At 36.8% G+C, this 23,026-nt stretch overlaps 1 protein-coding gene and 1 long non-coding RNA gene across 3 annotated transcripts; both read right to left on the minus strand.

The window, feature by feature from the left end:
• Positions 1-3,882: 3,882 nt before the first annotated feature.
• On the minus strand, positions 3,883-7,120 carry LOC130216457 (uncharacterized). The gene is made up of 4 exons (XR_008835805.1): positions 7,044-7,120; positions 6,794-6,856; positions 6,137-6,672; positions 3,883-4,200 (listed from the first exon to the last, which is right to left on the minus strand). It is a non-coding gene; the product is annotated as an uncharacterized LOC130216457 (long non-coding RNA).
• An 8,728-nt stretch (positions 7,121-15,848) lies between these two features.
• On the minus strand, positions 15,849-22,199 carry LOC130215859 (uncharacterized). 2 transcript variants are annotated; one of them, XR_008835748.1, is made up of 3 exons: positions 21,522-22,199; positions 18,459-19,057; positions 15,849-16,847 (listed from the first exon to the last, which is right to left on the minus strand). XR_008835748.1 is itself a non-coding variant. In XM_056447705.1 (2 exons), exons 1-2 carry the CDS (start codon positions 18,960-18,962, stop codon positions 16,548-16,550), a joined length of 804 nt encoding a protein of 267 aa, XP_056303680.1. In that variant the 5' UTR covers positions 18,963-19,053; the 3' UTR covers positions 15,849-16,547. The 2 variants fall into 2 exon arrangements, 1 of the variants encoding a protein (XP_056303680.1); XM_056447705.1 differs by lacking the exon at positions 21,522-22,199 and having other exon boundaries at positions 18,459-19,053.
• Between the last annotated feature and the right edge of the window lie 827 nt (positions 22,200-23,026).

Genomic DNA, 23,026 nt, shown 5'->3' on the forward strand with positions numbered 1-23,026 from the left:
GCTCCTCTAACTGCGCTGCGTTTTTGACGTGCCACTAGGGGGCGTGGTTACGGCTTTCTCCCATAACCTTGCAAAACCGATGACATGTATGCCAAAAAAAAACTAAATAACAACGTAATAATTGTTATTCGTCTGTCATAATAATATGATGAAAACTGTATTTTGGCACTCTTAGATAACTCAGTATCATTAGAAAATGACTAAGTGATAAATAGTGGCTGCAATTATATGTATTGTTGATTTATTGTACATTTTGACTTTTTGTTTCCTCAGACGTTCTGCTGTTTACCTCAGTGTAAAACTATGCTAGTTTACATGGAAACTAAATTTGTGGTAAGTGAAATGCTGTTTAAAATCACTGTAGTAATGTTAATGTAAAGAGTTATTATTTTTTTAAACTGCTATACATTTGTCATACACAAAATGCAAAATGGCTAACATATATTGTAAAATGAAACACTGTATTCAAAATTCACACTTCCCAGCAGGCACCTTCATGTCAAAACGTCATCAAAACACACCAAAAAGTACAGCTCAATTTGACATTCAGTTGGATACCCTTGTGTCTAAATGACATCACATTGACATCTAACATTGGCGTCAAAAACTGGACTGTCCTGTCGTCGTAGTTCTGTATCCATACTTAACATTCACATCTTCAGTCACTATTCTCTTCATTAGTACACTAATATAGTCCAATTGAAGGACTGAATGAAAATTCGAGCACTCAATACACAGCAAAAGATACAGTTTTGTTTGTGCTTTGCTGATTGATAAATCATTCAGATGGATTAAAATTTCAATTTCTTTGGTCAGACTCTAAAATCATTATTTTAGCAAGCTGTTTATTAGTAATGAATAAAAATTTGGTGGAGAAAAAAATGATTTTTGTGCTAATATAAGAGTAGTTAAAACAGACCGTTCAATTTTGACCGGTAACACTAAAGTAAGGGGCAGGATCTGAACACGACAGGAGGGTTAAGGTAGGAAATGGATAAACGACTATAAAATTCATTATAGACATGTAGGCAGTGCTGAAATGCTCATTTTCCTCTGATTGGCCAACCAAATCTGAGCTTGTGTCATTGCCCTCAAAATAATAGTCCTCTGCGGATAAGCACTCAGGCTTTTAATTATTATTTTTTAAATTATATAGACAGTTGAAGTTAAAATTATTAGCCCCCTACCCCCCCCCCCCCATTTCTGTTTAATGAAGAGATTTTTTCAACACATTTCTAAACAAAATAGTTTTAATAACTCATCTCTAATAACTGAATTATTTTATCTTTGTCATGATGACAGTAAATAATATTTTACTAGATCTTTTTCAAGACACTTCTATACAGCTTAAAGTGACATTTAAAGGCTTAACTAGGTTAATTAGGTTAACTAGGCAGGTTAGGGTAATTAGGAAAGTTATTGTATCATGATGGTTTGTTCTGTAGACTATCGAAAAAAATATAGCTTAAAGGGGCTAATGATTTTGACCTTAAAAAATGGCTTTAAAAAATGTAAAACTGAGTTTATTCTAGCCGAAATAAACGAAATAAACTTCTGAAGTTTAAGTTTTCTATAATTTGATCAGTTATCAGGCTTACATTAACTGCTTATGCATAAATTAAATAAAAACTTAAATTAGCAGTATTATTACACACGTCATTAAAATAATTTTATAGTTCACTCAACGTCTTGCTGCTGTGCAGTTGATGATCAGCAAAGATAGCCATTTCCAAGCAGCACCTAGTACGCATGATTATTTCTGACCAAGGCCTTTATAATAATAATGATAATAATAATAATAATAATAATAATTAATAATGATAATAATAATAATAGGTTTATAATAATAATAATTAATAATAATAATAATAATAATAATAATAATAATAATAATAATAGGTTTATAATAATAATAATAATAATTAATATTGTTTACTTAAGTGTTTTTTTTATTGTTTAGTTTTTTAAATAGTTGTTTGCAGGACCAGAATAATAACACATTGGGCCCTTGGGGCTAAAGCAAAGGGTACCATTTGTTTTTATTCAATATAGGCTCATTATGAAAATGTAGCCCTATACACGTTTCTGGAGACCGCAAAATATGTAGCCAGAGGTACATATGGCTGCGTTTCATTTTTTAAATGAACGCCATGGGGCAGTATGACACCATTCCTTTTTCGCGCTTAACAACTGACCGCTTACCTCCATGTGGATGACTTTCCCGTTAACTACTTCCCCTTCGGATGGGGAACTCCAATGCTATGTGGAAACTTCCACTATGGGGAAATCCCCATAGTGGAAGTTTCCACATAGCATTTTCGTTTCCCCCCTCGGGGAACGAAGGGTTACTTTAGTAATCGTAGCGTTTGTCCCGGTGAAGAATAGTTTCAGAAAGCAGGTAAGACAAAAACAGAATGCAAAAAATAACAGTAAAGTATATAAAGTAAATAACAGCGTGAGAATGTGGTAAAAATTAGACGAGGGCTTTTCTTTTTCTGAATTGCTTTTGAAAATTGTTTGTTGGGTCTCGGAAGTGGGTGGGCGGGTCAATCAATTAAATTGGTTGGGTTTTGGGAAGGAGGAGGGTGAGTCAGTTGATCGGTCAGTCAGTCAGACAGTCAGTCAACAGTGGCCTCTGGCGAGATCAGCAGGCACGAATGGCACTCGGGAGAGAAATTTGAGATCTCAAAAAGCATACCGAGCGGCCTCTTGTGGATTCACGAAAACAAAAACTGCAAAAAAACGTACCCCCAAGGACGTATTTCACGATCTTCAGAAATGTATTTAGAGATACATTTCACAATGAGCCTGGGTTGTTTTTATTTAATTTCCTCCTATTTTAATTCTCGTTTTATTTAGCTTTTTGTGAGCAAAAGAAAAAACAAAAAATGGCCATTGTCTTAGTTTTACTTTTTTTGTTTAAATACGGATATGGAATGAACAGAAGATGCCCTGCTTCTTTTTAGATGTTTAAAATTCATTCATTCATTTTCTTTTCGGCTTAGTCCCTTTATTAATCCGGAGTCGCCACAGCGGAAAGAACCGGCAACTTATCCCGCACGTTTTTACGCAGCTGATGCCCTTCCTGCCACAACCCATCACTGGGAAACACCCATTCACACTCATTCACACACATACACTATGGACAATTTAGCTTACCAAATTCACCTATAGCGCATGTCTTTGGACTGTGGGGGAAACCGGAGCACCCAGAGGAAACCCACGCAAACGCGGGGAGAACATGCAAACTCCACTCAGAAATGCCAACTGACCCAGCTGAGGCTCGAACCAGCGACCTTCTTGCTGTGAGGTGACAGCACTACCTACTGTGCCGCCGCATCACCATATGTTTAAAATGTATAGTAATTTTATTTTGAAATAAGATTTAAACAATTTATTTTACATTTTATTGTTGTACAGTTTCATTTTTGTATCTTCAAATAATTATTATTTTTTGTTTTGTTCTGAATTGCTTTTTTTCTATGAAGAATAAAACAGACCTGGAGATTGGGTTTATAAAGCATTTATTATAATAAAGAGTACCTACTGCCTGAAAAATATCATGTATAAATGTTCATTTGAATAGATTAATAATCATTTACTTACTCATTCTGATTATATAAAAACCATCAACTACTCTTAAATAATACTCTTGTAAATAATGAAATAATTATATTTGTAGATAAAAAATCATTATTAACAAAGCATGAAAATACAATCAAGCACATTATATATCCACTTACATGTCAAGAATACAGCATTTGTAGCTGTATTTATAAACTGCTTACTAATATTTATTATTGTAGAGTTAGTTGGACACACAAAGATTATCATTTTATTGATACAAGACTATGAAGCCTTCCGAAATAATGTTACAGCCACTATGCTAAAACACAGATAAAAAAATAAAACATCAAATAAACAAAAGTAAAAATGACTCATCAATGAACCTAAACACAAACATGCGTAATACAAGCTATCATTGCTTTCAATTATTCTGAAATGTTTCACCTTTTAACTGGTGTTCTGTGTTATAGGTTGAGTATTTTGTTGGTTCTGTTCCAACAGTTGGTTCTGTTCCACGGTTACATTTCTGTCATTCTCTTCATTGCTGGATTTATCACTGCAGCAGCAGCCATAGACACATATAGCAATAATTATAAAGAGGCTAAATGAAAGGAGCACAATATAACCATCACGCTGGGGGGGGAAACAGAAACAGACAGTCAATACATTAATAAATTTGATAGAGTGTAATGATGCCAACAGAGGTAAAGATCCAAACGCAATTTATCTGAAAAAGATGGAAACCCAGGCTTATTCTGATTACGTAACCCTATACACATTTCTGGAGAGAGAAAAATACATCTCAGGAGCTATGTTTTTTGCAGTTTTTGTTTTTGCAAATCCACAGAGGCCGCATTGTACGCTTTTTCAGATCTCAAGTTTCTCTCGTGAGTGCCATTGGCACCTGCTGTTCTCGCGTAAATCCACCAGAGGCCGCTGTCGACTGACTAACTGACTGATCAACCGACCGATCCCTTCAGCCTTCCTCTTCCTTAAACCCAACCAATAGTATTTTAAAAATCACAGATTGACCAGTGTCCACCCACTTCCCCAAACCCAACCGATTGTTTTGAAAAGCAATTCAGAAAAATAATAGCCCTTGATTTTTACCACATTTCCAGATTTTGAAACATGCTCACCCTGTTATTTACTTGTTTATGTCATTTTTTGACTTCTGCTTTTGTCTTACCTGCTTTCTGGAACTGTTCTTCACTGGACTTGAACCCTGTTGTCACGGTCAACTCAGCTCTGCATCTCAAGTCCGCCAACATATGTGTCGAACTACCGGACAACTGGTAACATCCATATGGAGGTAGGTGGTCAGCAGGTAAGTATGACGAATAGGAAATGCATCATACCTCCCCGTAGCGTTCGTTTTAAAGATGAAATGCAGCCATAGGTAGCTTTGGGTACATATTTTGCGATCACCAGAAACGTATATAGGGCTATGTTTTCAGAATCTGTTAGCAAAAACTTAGGACAGGCAGCAAATATTTAAAAAAACGCAAAAAAAGGTCCAGGATCAAAAAAATCAAGCCAACGCAAAATAAAGAACAAAGAAACGCTGGAGAAAAAGGAAAACAAAACTCAGCCCTGAATGTGAGTGAAAGTGGTGCTTGTATGAGGATGTAAATTATCACAATCAAGTTCATGAGAGTCAGGTGTGTGGTGCAAGAGATTCTGGGATATGAAATCCGAGTGAGTGGCATATGTGAAGTGTAGAGTGCCCTCTAGTGTGATTGGTGGGCACTTTAGCTGTTAACTGACATAGAGAGCTGTCATTAAGTAGATATTTTAGAGAAGGGTGCACATCCAAGCTGAGACTGCATTCAATGCTTTTGAGTTCACCATGATGACGGGATTCGAGTCTGGTGAAGAACGGTTCCAGAAAGCAGGTAAGACAAAAACAAGAGCCAAATAATTAAATAAACAAGTAAATAAAAGGGTGAGCATGTGGTAAAATCTGAAAACGTGGTAAAAATCAGGCGAGGGCTTTTTTTTCTGTATTGCGAATAGTAAATCAGTGCTTTTGAAAACACTATTGGTTGGGTATAGGGAAGGAGGAGGGTGGGTCAGTCGATCAGTCACTTAGTCAGTCAGTCAGTTGACAGTCAGTCGACAGCGGCCTCTGGTGAATTACCGTGAGAACAGCAGGCTGGAATGGCACTCACGAGAGAAATTGGAGATCTGAAAAAGCGTACACAGCGGCCTCTGGTGGATTCGCGAAAGCAAAAACTGCAAAAAACGTAGCTCCTGGGATATATTTGCTGCTCTCCAGAAAAATATATAGTGGTACATTTTCAGAATGAGCCTGGGTTGATATAGTCCTAATGCTTCAGAGGTATACAAATTTGGATTTACAGTAGTTTTATTAGATTAAGTTTGAAGTATACAATTAGGGACACTTTTATGGTGCAATGAACAGTGTGTGTGTGAGATAATGCTATATATCTAACTGTGAGATCACATTGAATAGTTGTCTCTTTATAACAGTTTGTTAAAAACACAACTACAAATTTTTGACTATAAAATTTCTGAATATCAAAAATTCTTCTGGAATTTGACTCACCTGAGACTTGGCAAAAAAGCCCCGAGTCTTATGTCGTAGTTCAGTATCACTTCTTTCTGATTCAGTTGGTTTACACCATTTTATGTACATCTCATCATCAGAAACATACACTCCATTCCAGTCTGTCTCTCGACAGGCAATATAATCACCATCAAGAAGCAGAACGATAATCCATATAATAGATGGAAAAACACAGTAAAAAAGTTTGGATACTTGGTCCTTGAGGAACCCTGTACCATCTTTACTTTTAGGTTCACGTTTGAATGGCTGTAAAAGTAAACACATTAAAGCTAGAAAGAAAAAAAAAGGTGCAGCGAAGATGAAATTTGAGACTTCTGCATTCTTATCAGCCTCACATGGGCATGAAAAATGGGCATCGACCAGCCCTTCCAATAGTACTGACAAAAGGCTCAGAGGAAAAGAAGTGAAAACAGCAGTTCTGCTGATCCCATTTCCAAATATTTTTAAAAATTCTTGTGTTAAAGACATCTTAGGAGACACTGATGAGATGTTCAAAGATTTCCTGTTTCAGTTAACTGTAAATAAATAAATTGATAAAAATAGTTATTTCTTATCAGAAATAAGACCAGATTTTATTTGGTTATTGTTATTAAATACTGTTATTTGCAAGCCATTAAAGTGTTTCAGCCCTCTTACTTTTGTATTTGTTCTTTCTCTCTGTGGTTCTGTTTTAAATTCACTAGTGGTATACGCTTAGTACTGTAACAGAAACATAACAATTACATTATATTATGAGAAAATTCAAAAACATATGCAAAGATAAAGACTTTTTTTTTACTTGAAATATATTTACCAAACAGCAAGAGCCATGTTGTTCATATGCTTTATTCTTAAGGCATCAAACAATAAGAGACTAGTGAACACGTCTTTCAAGTTACTTACTTACCAGACTTACTCTTTTCAGCTCGTCGTGTCTGGTTGTGTTGTGTTGCTTGTGCTTTGCTCAGCTTCTTTATCAACCGTTTACAACAGGAAAGAGGACAACCTTCTCAGTAACAACCCAGAGACAAGAAGAAGATAAACACAACCAACCTGAATGCACACACAAACACACTGGTGTGGTTCCTCTAATGTAGTCCACCTCAGAATTAAAGCTGCAACTCCTGTAGCACATGGAAAATTTGATGATTGTCTTTGCAGATCTAGGTTTTGATCACTGATGCTTTCTAGTGAGTACAGAATGCGTTATGGGTAAGTTATTAATGTAAGATAAATAATATTTCTAGCATATATTAATGAACTACAAAACGTGGACTTTACAAGACCTTTAAAGGGTGTTGTGTGGTATTGAACCAAGGTCTATCCTTCAAGTTATCCTTGTCCTTATCTTTGTAGATGGCAAGGTGGAATTGCTGGTGGATCAAGATCTGGATAATTTAAACCTGAAATCTTCATTATGTTTTACAAATTACTAAACTCAGAATACATGAAATGCCAAACTCAGGGATTTCTTGAAGAACATTGCTTTAGTAGTTGGGCCCATAATGCATGCAGGTCCAATCACTTCCCAAAAAGAAAATGAGACCAGCATAGAAGTCTAATTCTAAGTACTAGTCGTGCTAAGTACTAATTCCACTGCATCAAGGTAAGGTTTGCCATAGGAAGAGGGGTCATTATAGGGATCTGAGGCTAAACATTGTTTTTTTTTTTTTTTTACAATGTTGGAGAAAATACATTTTAAAAAGAAAATGTTACAATCTTGCCTTTTTTCTTAAAAAAGTAACTAAATGTGGTACTTAGTTACTTTTTAAAGAAAGTAATACATTGTGTTACTTTTGCGTTAGTTTTTTTTTTTTTTTTAATCTGGGCTGGGCTTGCTTCTACAACCCCAAATCAGAAAAGGTTGGGACAGTATGGAAAACGCAAATAAAAAAAGATAGTGATTTGATCACAGTGATATGATCACAAAATATTTAATGTTTTGTCTGGTCAGCTTCATTTCCTTTGTAAAGGTACATCCTTTCCTGTCGTTCAGACCTGCAACACATTCCAAAAAAAGTCAGAACAGGAGCAGTTCGGGGCTAGTAATCAGATAAATTACTTAAATAATAATGTTATTTGAAACAGGTGATGTCAACAGGTGATTGTAATTATGCTTTGGTACAAAAGCAGCATCCGAGAAAGTGTGGGGATGGTTTATAGTTTTACCTCAAAGAATGACCAGTCTGTCAGATGAAGAAGAGCCGGAGTCAGAGATTCAAATAAATAAATAAAATTTACTGAAGATAGTTTGCTGTTTCATCAGCAGAAGCCAGCTTCAACACTCACAAAGTGTTCCTAGGCCGCTCTGACTTACAGTACAACAATGCAGCAATTATACTCTTTACACAAGTCCAGAAAAGGTGGGATCCAGGTAAACGGTTCTCATTGGTTACAGCAAAAATAGACAATTGAATAATGTGTAAATAAATGTGTGTGTGTAACCCCACGCCAGCACAGGGAGCCCTCGCCCAACTACTGACTCAGCTCCGCTCCATCTGCAGTCACTTCCTGTTTGTGTAGTATTTCAGTGAGAGCTCAGACCATGCTTCCTTGCGAAGTTTTGCCAGTCTACCTGCCTTACCAAGCATTTTTCCGAGAGACTTTCATGACTGCCTGTCTGCGTATGACCTTGCCTGCCTTGATCAAGTACGTTATCTGTCTTTGCTCTCTTGCTCTGTTTTGGACTGCTTATTGTTGCCTTGAACTTTTGCCTGCCTTCTCACCATGTCTTCTGAATTTGACCCGTTTATCTTGATCTGTTTTGCACTGATTATTGTTGCACCGATCCTCTGCCTGAATTACTACTACAGTACGTCTGCTGGAATTGCCCCTGTGTTTGTTGTTTGGTTTGGACTGCTTACATGTTGTCGACTCTCCGCTTGTTTACCCGTTGATGTCTCTGTCTAATCCCATTAATAAACTTCTGCATTTGGATTCTATACTGTCTCAGACTCACCGTTACAGAATACTTGCCTCCCTTGAATCCAGCAGAAGCTTCGAACCTGCAAGCTACTGAAAACTAGACCCAGCCATAAACCCAGTAGCCCACATTTTTGATCTGACTCAAGGCCAGAGGACTATTGAGCACTATAATGCTGATTTTTGTGAGCTTTGTTGCCTGGTAGATTTTAATGAAGTGGCGTTGAAAGATATTTTTCGCAATGGACTTAATGAACCATGGAGATCAAGGCTGCGAGGGGGAAAAATACATTTTTCACTGGCCCAGTACATTGACTATGCGCTGTTGATTAGTGGTTCTTCTCTCACTGTGGGTCCAGTGGAAGAACACTGCAAAACCTCAGCTCCCACCACGCCAGGGCCTGCTCAAGCCATGCCAGGGCCTTCTCGAGCTCACAAGATGGCCATCTCCAGTCCTTCAGTTCAGAAAGAAGGCTGCCTCCAGTCCTCCAGCTCACAAGATGGCCGCCTCCATTTCTCCGGTTCACATGATGGCTGACTCCAGTCCTCCAGCTCACAAGATGACTGTCACCAGTCTTCCAGTTCACAAGATTTCCACCTCTAGTCCTTCAGCTCACAGGATGGCTGTCTCAAGTTCTCCAGCTCACAAGATGGCCACCTCCAGTCCACCAGCTCACAAGATGGCCACCTCTAATTCCCCAGCTCACAAAATGTCCGCCTCCAGTCCTCCAGCTCACAAGATGGCTGTCTCCAGTCCTCCAGTTCACAAAACGGCCGCCTCCAGTCCTCCAGCTCACAAGATGGCTGCCTCTGTTTTTTCAGCTTACAAGATGGCTGACTCCAGTCCTTCAGCTAACAAAGTGGCCACAACCAGCCCTCCAGCTCACGCATGGGTAAGCGCCAATCTGCCACTAGCTCACAAGATGGCTCCCTGTTCCAAGTCTGTTCATGCTATAGTCCTGGTTTTATCAACATTCGGCTACAATATCCTCACTACACACAAAGTCTATCTAGCATAAAAAGGAATTACTTTAAAAAGAATTAACAATAAAAACAGCTAAATTACTGTAGACAATATCATGACAAATAGAAACAGTTGTTTCCCCCTCCTCAGCATCAGTAACTCCGCTCAAAAGAGAGAGAGAAAGGTCTCCATGACCAATGACCTGGTTTGTGTCTCTCCTGGAAACAAAGTTAAAATAGACGGACAAAAAGAGGAGCAAGGACACTGAACATTCTTACATAAAGCAGTGTGTTAACTTATTCATTAGTTAAAAACAATTCAAAGTTAAATAGTCATTCAAATAATCAAATAATTATATTTAATAAAAATAATGAGAAACAGGATGATGAAAAAAGGATAATCGTTGATCCATGCTGAGACGGATTGGAAGGTATAAATCAGAATCCTTCAAAAGGCCTAGTCCTTTAGGAGCAATGATGGGCCGAGGATCACCAGTTTGCCAACAAATACGTGAGAGAATTATGCAGAAAAACAATGTTCCTCAAAGAAAGATAGGAAGATATTTGGGTATTTCACCTTCAACTGTGCATAACATCATTAAAAGATTTAAGGAATCTGGAGGAAATTTCAGTGCATAAAGGACAAGGGTGCAAGCCTAAGCAAGAATCATCATTTATCTATAAGCGATATTACCACTTGGGCTCAGGACTAGTTTGGCAAACCTTTGTCAAGTACCACAATACAAAGTTACATACACAAATGCCAGTGAAAACTGTACTCTGCCAAAAGGAAGCCCTATGTTAACAGTGTCTAGATGTGCTGTTGAGTTCTCTGGGATTTGAGGCATCTGGGATGGACCATCCCACAGTGGAAACGTGTCCAGTGCTCTAATACAGCAGTATTTAAGGTGTATTTAATACCTTAAGCAGTATTTAATGGACGCAGTGTGCTCTGGACCAAAGAAGAAAAGGATCATTCAGATTGTTACCAGCAACCAAGTCCAAAAGCCAGGATCCAAAAGCCAGGATCTGTTATGGTATGGAGCTGTGTCAGTGCCCTTGCATTTTTGTGATGGCACCATTAATGCTGAAAAGTACATAGAAGTTTTGGAGCACAATATACTGCCTTGTTTTCCAGGGTCATCCATGCATATTTCAACAAGACAAAGCAAAATCTCATTCTGTACCCTTACAAAGTTCTGGCTGAAGAGGAAGATGATACAGGTACTTCACTGGCCTGTCTGCAGTCCCGACCTGTCTCCAACAGAGAATGTGTGGTGCATTTTGAAGCTCAAAATGCAACAACAAAGACCTCGTACTGTCTCCCACCTCAAGACTTGCAGGACATATGGGACAAAATTAAACCTGAAACACTTCATGACTTGGTGTTTTCTGTCCCTAAATGTCTTTTAAGTGTTGTAATAAGGAATGGCAACATCACAAAGTGGTAAATGCTGTACTGTTCCAACTTTTTTAAATGTATTGCAAGTATATTAAAAAAATAAAATCACAAGGAACTCATTCAATAATGAGCTTTCATTTTGTCTGCATTGAAATACAAGTCAAAGTAAATTTAGAAATCACTACTTTCTTTTTAATTTGCATTTTCCATACTGTCCCAACTTTTTCGATTTGGGGTTGTGTGTAATAAACATAATAATAATAATAATAATAATAATAATAATAATAATAATAATAATAATAATAATAATAAAAATAAAATATTTTTGAAAAATGTAGTCATTTTACACCAAAAGTGAAGGGAATAAACCTCAGGCTGAAAGGGATGTTTCGCAACTACAATTGAGCTCAAACAAACATTTTTGGACTGCAAACGGATTTAAAATATGAAAAAAGTTCAACACTCTTCAATAATAATTATTCAGAGTTAGTTTTTTAAATCTTTCATTTACAGCATGTCTACATTTTTACTGTTTTTCAGCTCAGTCCCATTATTAATCTGGGGTTGCCACAGCGAAATAAACGACAATCTTATCCAGCATATGTTTTAAGTAGTGGATGCCGTTCCAGCTGAAATCACAGCAACACACACTACAGTCAATTTTAGCATACCCAATTCACCTGTCCCACGTCTTTGGACTTGTGGGGGAAACCGAAGCGCCCGAAGGAAACCCATGCGAACACGGGGAGAACATGCAAACTCCACACAGAAATGCCAACTGACCCAACAGAAGCTCGAACCAGCAACCTTCTTGCTGTGAGGTGAAAGTGCTACCCACTGCACCACAGCGTTAACCTATTTTTACTCGTTAAAGGTGTCAAAGTATTAATTGCCTAATAGTACATCATTTGATGTCAGTTATTATGTTATCAATTGATTGTTATCAATCAATATAATATAATATAATATAATATAATATAATATAATATAATATAATATAATATAATATAGTATGATATAGTATTTACATTTACATTTACATTTTACATTTAGTCATTTAGCAGACGCTTTTATCCAAAGTGACTTACAAATGAGGACAAGGAAGCAATTTGCACAACTATAAGAGCAGCAGTGAACAAGCGCTATAGACAAGAGAGAGAGAGAGAGAGAGAGAGAGAGAGAGAGAGAGAGAGAGGAGAGAGAGAGAGAGAGAGAGAGAGAGAGAGAGAGAGAGAAAGAGGGCACAGTGGTATAGCCAGAGAGGCAGTTGCAGATTAGGAAGGAAAGTGGAGACTAAACAGTTGCGTTTTTAGTCGTTTCTTGAAGACAGCAAGTGACTCTGCTGTTCTGATGTAGTTAGGGAGTTAATATAGTATAGTATAATATAGTATAATATAATATAATATGATATAATATAGTATAGTATAATACAGTATAATATAATATAATATAATACAATATAATATAATATAACATAATATAATATAGTGTAACATAGGACATCACTGAACCCTCACTGGACTCTCTTCAGTTTGCCTACAGAGCAAACAGGTCTGTGGATGATGCAGTAAATATGGGACTGCATTATGTTCTGCACCACCTAGACTAGGGGTGGGCATACTCGGTCCTGGAGGGCCGGTGTCCTGCACAGATTAGCTCTAACACTAATCAAACACACCTGAATATGCTAATCAGTGTTTTCAAGAGCACTAGAAATCTATAAGCAGGTGTGTTTGATTAGAGTTGGAGCTAAACTGTGCAGGACACCGGCCCTCCAGGATTGAGTTTGCCCACCCCTGACCTAGACAGACCAGGGACCTATGTGAGGATCTTGTTTGTTGACTTCAGCTCGGCGTTTAACACTATCATCCCAAAACTTCTCCTGCCCAAATTAACTCAGCTCTCTGTGCCCACCTCTGTCTGTCAGTGGATCAACAGCTTCCTAATGGGCAGGCAGCAGCTGGTGAAGCTAGGAAAATTTTCATCTAGTATCCGCACAATCAGCACTGGCGCCCCCCCCCCCCCCCAGGGGTGTGTCCTCTCCCCACTGCTCTTCTCCCTGTACACGAATGACTGCACTTCAAAAGACTCCTCTCTGAAGCTTTTGAAGTTTGCAGACGACACCACACTTATCAGCCTCATTCAGGATGGTGACGAGTCTGCTTACAGACAGGAGGTTAAGGAGTTGGCTGTCTGGTGCAGTCACAACAACCTGGAGCTCAACACGCTCAAAACAGTGGAGATGATAGTGGACTTCAGGAGAAACCCCCCTGCTCTCCCCCCACTGAGCATCATGGACAGCATTGTGGCAGCAGTGGAGTCATTCAGGTTCCTGGGCACCACCATCTCTCAGAACCTGAAGTGGGACACTCACATTGACTCCATTGTCAAAAAAGCTCAACAGAGGCTGTACTTTCTTCGTCAGCTGAGGAAGTTTAACCTCCCAAAGGCGCTGCTGAAACAGTTCTACACCTCCATCATTGAATCAGTCATCTGCACATCAATAACTGTCTGGTTTAGCTCAGCTACTAAATACGATCTCCAAAGACTACGTCGAATAGTTCGGACTGCTGAGCGAATCACTGGTACAACCCTTCCTACTCCCCAAGAACTGTACTTATCCAGAGCGAGCAGAAGGGCTGCCAAAATCACTCTGGACCCCTCACACCCAGCACACTGCCTCTTTGAACTTTTACCTTCTGGTCGACGCTACAGAGCACTGCGCACCAGAACAGCCCGACACAGAAACAGTTTCTTCCCTCAGGCAATCCATCTCATGAACACTTGATGATAATAATTGTGAAACCAACATCACTACTTGCCATACACTTTTATACACATATACACCTATTTAACCACACACTTACATGCCAATTTGCACAAAACAGCTGCACATAACGTTGTATATAGTTATAAACACGTACATACACTTGTCAATCTGTATATTTGCACTCACTACTTGCTTCTATTTTTAAAAAATATATATTTATTATCTATTTTTGTCCTGTCTCTGTTATCCTGTTGCACTGTAGAAGCTGTGTATAATATAATATAATATAATATAATATAATATAATATAATATAATATAATATAATATAATATAATATAATATAATATAATATAATATAATATAATATAATATAAATTTCATAAAAAACACTCTTGTTTAATTTTGGTTACAATATAACAGGGTTTACATATTTTGTTTACTCAGATTTTTTTCTAATAAGTAATTTTACAATCCTATCATGGCAATAAGATTTGTCTTATGTAAAAATAACTTTACAAATTAAAATATATTATTATTTTTATCCTATTCTGGAATCATCAATCTCATGTTAAATTCAAATATTGTAACATTAACAAAATGGCTCCATTCACTTTCACTCTTAATGAGAATTATATTCTCATGAAGTTGAGAGATGCAGCTTATAGATGTGCATAGCCACATCCGTGATCAAATCGCATCATTAGCATCTTAGTGTGAGACTTTTGCTCTTCATCCACAGCGCAGTAAACCACACTTCCTGTAGCACAACAGTGGCATTCGTTCACACAGAAATTGTTTAAACTTTTGAAAGCCTGCAACCCAAACAGTTTTGATGTACTGTAATTATTGTATTGACATTAATAATCAAAAATGGACAACCTACAAATGATTTCCTAATAAATCTACTTACATAATACATTAGCAGCAAACCCTGAAATCATCTCTTGGCATTCTCGTTGCTTTCAGTTAAGATAGGAATTGTACTTAATTTTGCATTCAGAAGTGTATTTATCATGATTATGTTCAAATATAAAACTTCGCTAGCAAGCATAAATGTCTTGAACATACTACTCTAACATACTATTTTGAGTACTGCAGGCTTTATTTATCTACTTATTTGTTTTGCTTTATCTTTAGTTCAGTAAATCTCAGACCGATGTCCTAGCATTTTATCCTACACATCAGATTATGCTACCAACACTGTGTTTGAATGGTTCTGAGGTTTGGGTTAGGGATTAGGTAAGTTAGGGTGATATTATAACTTAACTTTTTGGGTTTTGCAGTACTCAGTTGGTTTGAGTTCTCTTCATTTATTGGGTTTTACTGTGCTTAAATTGCTTTGTGTACTCAAATGGATTAGGTTCACAGTACTCATTAGGATTAGTTTTTGAACTTAAATGGTTTGTTGCAATTGGTTTCCTCAAATAATTTGAGTTACCTTAACTTATTGGGTTTTACAGTGTAGGACAATCTGACAAGGTAGGACAAATTGACAGAACATCAGCAAGGTTGATTAAGAAATGATTATGAAGTTGACTTTAATTCAATAATTGATGATGATTTATTATAATGAGTCCTTATTTTGTAGGTCAGGAAAAACCTCAAGTGTGAGTCCAGAAAACAATTCTGAGAAATCAATTCCAAAATATATATATTCTGGTTATACATGCAATTTTATTTCAATGACAAATTATCCACAATTAACAGTTTCTTTACTCAATAAAATGCTAATGATAGCTAAGCAAGTTCACAGAGATTTTGGACATAATTTTGCATAGCAAGCAATTTACAGGCTGGCCTTTATTCACCCTACTGAAAAAAATAACTTAGACTGGACTTGACTGAAAGAACAAAGTCATATACATGAAGGAGTGAGTAAATCATGCAGTTCTTTTCATTTTTGGGTGAACTGACCCTTTGACTGGTCAAAAATGATCCTTTTTTATGTTTCTTGTATAAAGTAAAAATGCAAGTTAAAATTTCAGTTCTAATTTTATATTCTGTGGCCTTAACTAATATGTACTCAAACTGAAATTAATCATTTGTTACATTGTACTTATGGTTTAAATATATGTTGTTTTACGTTGTACTTATGGTTGATTAAATACCAGCATGTAATTACATCTGTAATTAATTTCTGTAATTATATTTGTAACTACACTGTTGACCATCCCTTACCCCACCCTTAAACCTATCCATACCACATGATCTGTCCCTAACCCCATCCAAATCCCACCTCATGAGCATCAGAAGTGTTGTGCAATATATTTTGGACACAGTAAGTACACTGTATATATTTTGGAGGCAAGTGCATAGTGGTTAAGGCCACCTAAGTGGGACCATATTTAAATGTCTATTCTTCCATCCTCTCATTTTCATCGTTTAGAAGTTGGGTGTTCTCTTTGGGGTGTTCAGAGTCTGGTTTGATAGTTATTTCTGATGTTCCTACCACTTGCTGCAGTTCTATTGTTTCTGAATCTTGAATTCTCCCACTTGATGTTGGATCTTCAGCATCTTGATTTCCTCCACTTGCAGAAAGTCTTATGATGCCTGTAGGTTGGGCCGAATTACTACATCTGCTACATCTGCACCATCCACACATAACAATAATTCCCACAACACAGAGTATACCAGCCAGAATGTAACCTAGAATCTGGGGGGAAAAATAAATAAAAAAAGCTTGTTTAAACTTATGAAAAAAAAATCTACAAGGTGCAAAATTCATACGAACCATACGATTGGCAATTAGCAAGCATATCATTCAAAAACTACATTGTGTCAATCAGATTGTACAAAATGACATTTTTGTGACTGCAATTCATTTTTTTTCTGTAAACGTTTCTAAACGTTCTAAAAAAGAAAACTAAACAGCATCAATGCTCACTATGTTAAAAAAACAACAACAACCAAACAAATACGAACGTTTATTGATGGATTGCCATTGATATGGATGTCAGCTGACAGCTTAATCACCAGATTGCCATAAATTGCTAGTGATGCTTAGATTTGATTGGAACAAATGTAAGCTCCTCTAAATACATAATTAAAAAAAAAACAAAAGCACTAGAACTGTGTTAAATGTTTTCTCTTATGTACTTCCACTATCCCAAATGTTGCAAAGGATTTTTTAAATCCAGTGAAATATGAAATTTTAACTTGTGAGACAGAGTATCTTGTGTTTGTGTGTCTTTTCATGCTTATAACGCCATACAGTGTTGATTTCCAGTTTGGTTTAACAGAAAACATGGAAACAAAAAAGACACTTTAAAGGGACCTATTATGACCCTTTTTACAACATGTAAATGAAGTCTCTGAAGTCTCTAAAGTGTGTATGTGAAGTTTCAGCTCAAAATATCCCACAAATACCCCTCTACAGTGTTTATTTGTGCATCCTAAAACTCTTATTCACTGACATTATTTTCATCAGATAAAAACTTTAATGGCAGACAGCTGCTTCTCACTCAGGGCTGTCTATGCTAATGAGCAAGAGATCATCACTAATGATTGGGACTTTCCCCTTCTCATGACACGTACAAAGGGAGAATATCAATCACTGTGTTTAAACCTCTTAAAAGAGTGATTTTTTTCATAATATGTTGTGTGTTTTTATTAAACTGCACAGAGGAGCACCATAACAGAAGCCTAACCTTATATTCGCTCATTTTCTTGTCGGCTTAGTCCCTTTATTAATCAGGGGTCACCACAGCGGAATGAACTGCGAACTTATGCAGTATAAGTTTTACACAGCGGATGCCCTTCCAGCCGCAACCCAACACTGGGAAACACCCATACACTCCTGCATTCACACACATGCACTATGGCCAATTTAGCTTATTCAATTCACCTAGAATGCCAGCGACCTTCTTGCTGTGAGGCAACAGTGCTAACCACACAGTGACGCCCAACAGTGATGCCTAAATACTATTTAAAATAATAATAATAATAATAATAATAATAATATTTAGTATGATATTTAGTATAAAACGTACTTCAGGTCAGTAGTGATGCTGAATCATTCTTACAAAATAAAATGATTTCTTATTAGAATATCTGATGGATTTAATGAACATGCTTTAATGAAACACTAAGATTGTCTAACTCTAAAAAATGGAGAGGGGTAATGAGACAACCATATTAACAGTTTAAAGCTATTGTTATAAATTATGAAATATATTTGGAGCAATCAAAAATAACTGTAACTGGACAATGCAATGCTAACTTTTTACATATATAATAGAAGAAAGCATGATCTTGTGATGTTTACCTTTGATATATTAATATTCTTTCGTGTGTAGTTGTATTTTTCAGTTTGATTCTGGTTTGATTCCGTAGGTTTGCACCAGTTCAAACAATGTGGATGCAATTCCTTATCACAGGCATACTTTCCATCCCAGTCTGTTACAAAACATGCAGCATAATCACCATCAATCAAACATATACACCACCAGATAATCATTGGAATCACACAAATGATCCAAACACATTTCTGTTCATTCTCAGATGGGCCACTGCTATTCTGTGCCTGAGCTGTTCCACTGTTGTTCTGAGCATTAAGCTTTACGAATAGGAGCATTATAACACAGGCAATGAGAGCAGGCACAATAAAGATGGATAATGATATAACTTGATTCCACCCAACAGAGCATGGACATGAGAACTTTATATCCAATAATATTTGACAAGCCACTAACAAAGCTATGAGTGGTCCAGCTATCTTAAGATTAGATTTGGACAGCAGTTGATATATGAGAAGACAGTTTAGAGCCATCTTCACACAGAAAACACAAAACTTGAGTCTGAAGATGTTTTTTCCCCTATATTGAGTGTCTTGGCTCAGGCCTACAAGATACACAAGAACGATTCCTGCAAACAAACACACAAACAAACAATAAATACATATTCACACAAGTACATAATTCAAGCATTCATTATAACGGGTCTTTTGAAGATTATATTTTAAACTTTATGAGAGTTCCTTTTATTGTTTTAATCTTAAATATTTCAGAACAATCCTTTTGCAGTTTTACTGTAATAAACTTAATAACTGTACAAGATTGTTACTTGAATTAAAATGGATGGGAAAAACAAGCAGCTATAATAAAATCAGGAATTAGTTGAAATTGATTATTAAATAGTTTTAGTGCAAATAGTCTTTTCATGATAAAATTGAAAAACCATTCACTGTTAAAAACATAAGTCATGACAACATATACCCAACGCATTTAAATAAATTATCATTTAAGTTACTTCATTCATTCATTCATTTTCCTTCAGCTTAATCCATTGTTTATCAGGGGTTGCCACAGCTGAATGAACCAGCAACCTCCTTGCTGTGAGGCGACAGTGCTAGCCACTGAGCCACCGTGTTGCCCATTTAAAGGGTCACGAAACACCAAAACACATTTTTTTGAGCTGTTGACAGTCATATATGTGTCCCATGCTGCTATAAACACTATTAGGACACATATATTACACAAAAAGTGAAAATTGGCTGTTTTTGCTTTATTTCGAGCAAATTCGTTCTTCCAGTTTGAAACTAATTTTTGAAGCTGCGTCACGTTGATTAGATCTTAGCGTGTATTGCAGTGTGGAGACTGGCTGTCTGTACCTGGGAGTACCTTATGACATCTCTGAGTGTGCTGCATTCATTCATGAGAAAGACTTTGTTCAAACTTATCAGCGCGCTCTATTGTGTATGCGGTGCAACTTCATTATTATGCATGACTGTTAGAGTCATAATACAGACGGATACAGTTACAGTCGGATTACAGTGCACGTGACGTGCAACAAAAATATGTGTCTAAGGAACTTTTTTTTTTACCTGAGAGCTTTTCGCATCTGGAAATGGTGAAATCCGGAATTGCTGCTCATCTACTTTTAATAAAGACGCAGCTCCAGTTGGTGTTGATTGTCCTGTCTCTACAGATTTGGTAAGTGTGTGTGATCAGTGCCCTTTGTTCATTCAGATGGCAAAGTTAGTTCGTATCGTCAGCAGAACTCTTTCTGTGTTTAAAGACATACCTTTGTCAAAATGATTTAGTTACTATGTTTTCAGTACGTTAATATCACTACAATATTATGGACTGAAAGAACCGCTGTAAATGCTGCTCTCCGAGTGTAAACATCGCAATCAAACTATTACCATCGTGTTGAATTTTCGCCGCATTTTGTGAGTCTATATACACACACGGCTCTCTGACGCTACGTACCCAGTGCATCTAAGTTACAGAGAAATGCGGAGTTTTTTTTTCTCCTCTGCGTCTGTGTGTTTGTTTTGCCGCTGTAAAATAATGTGTGAGAATGATTGGCTGCATAAAATATTGCATATTTGCTATTTAACGTTGGCAGAAAATACCATGTGAAAGAGTAGTGTGTCTCAATTCACAGTACTAAGGAAAAATGCGGAGTTTTTTTTCCTCTTATACAACGTGCGGGATCAAACATTCCACAGTCACTGTCTCCCCTGCGTCTGTGTGCTTGATTTGCCTCGGTGAAAATCAGCGCGTGCCCAAATGTAAACTCCCATTTTTATCCAAATCCTTCCCTCTTTACCTCCTTCGACACTCCCACCTAAACAGAGCTAGACACACCCACTTTCCTGACCTGAGGTGTGAAAACACCCTATTGAGACAGGGGGGGTCTCATGGCCCTTTAATTTATTTCAAATTTAACATCTATTAATTTTCTTCGGATAAGTTCTTTATTTATCAAGGGTTGCCACAGCAGAATGAACCGCCAACAATTCCAGCATATGTTTAACACAGCGGATGCCCTTCCAGCTGCAACCCAGTACTGGGAAACACCCACATACTTTTACATTCATATGATTTTTTTGTTGTTGTTTTGTTTGTTTTTACCCAATTCACCTATAGTTCAAGTCTTTAGACTATGGGGGAAACCAGAGCACCCGGAGGAAACCGACGTGAACACGGGGAGAACATGCAAACTTTACACTGAAATGGCAACTGAGCCAGCTGGGACTTGATCCAGCAACTTTCTTGCTGTGAGGCAACAGTCCTAACCACTGAGCTGCCGAATTTATTAAACATTTTTTGTCAGTTCTTAATTCTTAGTTCTTAATATTATTACATTAAAAAACTTTAATCAAATTTACTTGTCATATCTGACTGAAAAGTATTGATAAATACGTATTGATGAATAAACAATCGGTACAATTACTTATTAAATTCCTCGACATACAACACACTCAAATGCTGTATTTGAGACAGTGCTGGGTTTACTCTCTGTGTCTGGCCATTATGAATTACACATACTTAAATGTTTAGGCTTTTGCAGCTCTACGAATGAGATGTCAGGAAATGATTACCTCAAAGTGTCAACTGTTTCAACTCAGTATATAGTGCACTTCGTCCCTCACCACAAAGAACTCCAGACTCCGCTGGCTTTTGTGGACCACGTCTGCAGATTATTAAAGACAGGACAGGAATTAACACCATGTTAACACACACACACTGATCTGTGGTCTCTCTCGCTCAACTCTAAAGCAGTTCTGACAGCATTTAACAGTCAATTCTTTCTAAATGTAGTGTCTGGCTTCACTGGTTTTCCTTCAAGAAAAGTATCAGATGTTAACACAGTCTTGGACAAATAGCATAATTGCATACTCTGTATAATAGAATGGTCAATGTATATAAATTCATACTTCAGAAATATACAAAATCTTTACAATATAACATTAGAATGAAATGTGATCATGTAGTGTATATTACTTTGTTGCAATGACATACGTCCAGTTTAATAATGACAGGACAGGAATTAACACCACATAAACACCCTCAGTTCAGTGAGGTTAGCAAGAGAAACCATTTTCTCCTATAAGACTGTAACTGCAGCTGATTACAGCTCACAGATAATAAATGATTATGTTCTAAGCATAGTGAATGTGCTCAGTTTAACTGCATATCAGAGTGGTGTGCACATGATATGCCTGTCTGCAAAACAAAATGATAGTTATTTGTTTAGCCTATTAGTCAAATATTTTTTGTTGTACTTTTAGATTTATATAGCACTCATAAAGTGCTGAGACTCCCCTAAAATGAAAAAAACCTAAAATTGCCCCTGCTAAACAAGATGACAAGAAGGTGAAGACTCATTAATTTCAATAGATTTTAACTTTGACAGCTATACAAACTTGCATTTCCCTTAAATTTGACCTCTGGTTTTTAGTTTGTATGCGCCACCGACAATTAACAGTTGCTGCCCCCCTCTTTCGCCCCTGCTTTGCATCCTGCTCTAACTTCCGCTGACAGGAATCCATTTTCTACACCCAGCTCAGTTGCATTCGTTTTTTAAATTTTTTTTTAAATTTATGAGGTTGACTTAAACTGAATGAAGGGGGTTTCAAGACCCTTTAAGTTTAAGAACTTATGTCAGATTAAAAAATAATAATAAAAAAATAAGCACAGTAAGTAAAGTAAATCAACAGCTCCTTAAAACAAATCTCAGAATATACATTAAAATGATGATGCACAAACACACTTATAGACTCAGTCCAGCATTAAAACATGTCATCCATCAATATCAACTGAGATTTGAACTCAACCTCATACATCATATTACAGAGCACATTTGTAACGTACCTCTCGCTCAGATCTGGAGCTGTTCTGAGTTCTGAGAACGGCACATGACCAATGAATTCAAACAGGATAATGGAAATGACATCATTACACAACATTAAAACTCAACAGATTATTTTGAAACAAAAAAAAAATAACTTCATTATATTCTTAGAAATGAATAGTGCTATGTTAAAGAGGTATGAGAATAAACATATAATATAATAAAATAATGTAGAACTTTTTCCATTTCCTG

The sequence above is a fragment of the Danio aesculapii genome, chromosome 22, assembly GCF_903798145.1.
Source record: "Danio aesculapii chromosome 22, fDanAes4.1, whole genome shotgun sequence".
Lineage (NCBI taxonomy): Eukaryota > Metazoa > Chordata > Actinopteri > Cypriniformes > Danionidae > Danio > Danio aesculapii.

What these genes read in the sequence shown, in the direction of transcription:
- LOC130215859 (XM_056447705.1), bottom strand. Translation starts at nt 18,962, where the DNA reads ATGGCTCTAAACTGTCTTCTCATATATCAACTGCTGTCCAAATCTAAT. An exon ending in AGAATATTAATATATCAAAG is followed by an intron (nt 16,848 to 18,458) that starts GTAAACATCACA and finishes TTTTCCCCCCAG; the next exon opens with ATTCTAGGTTACATTCTGGC.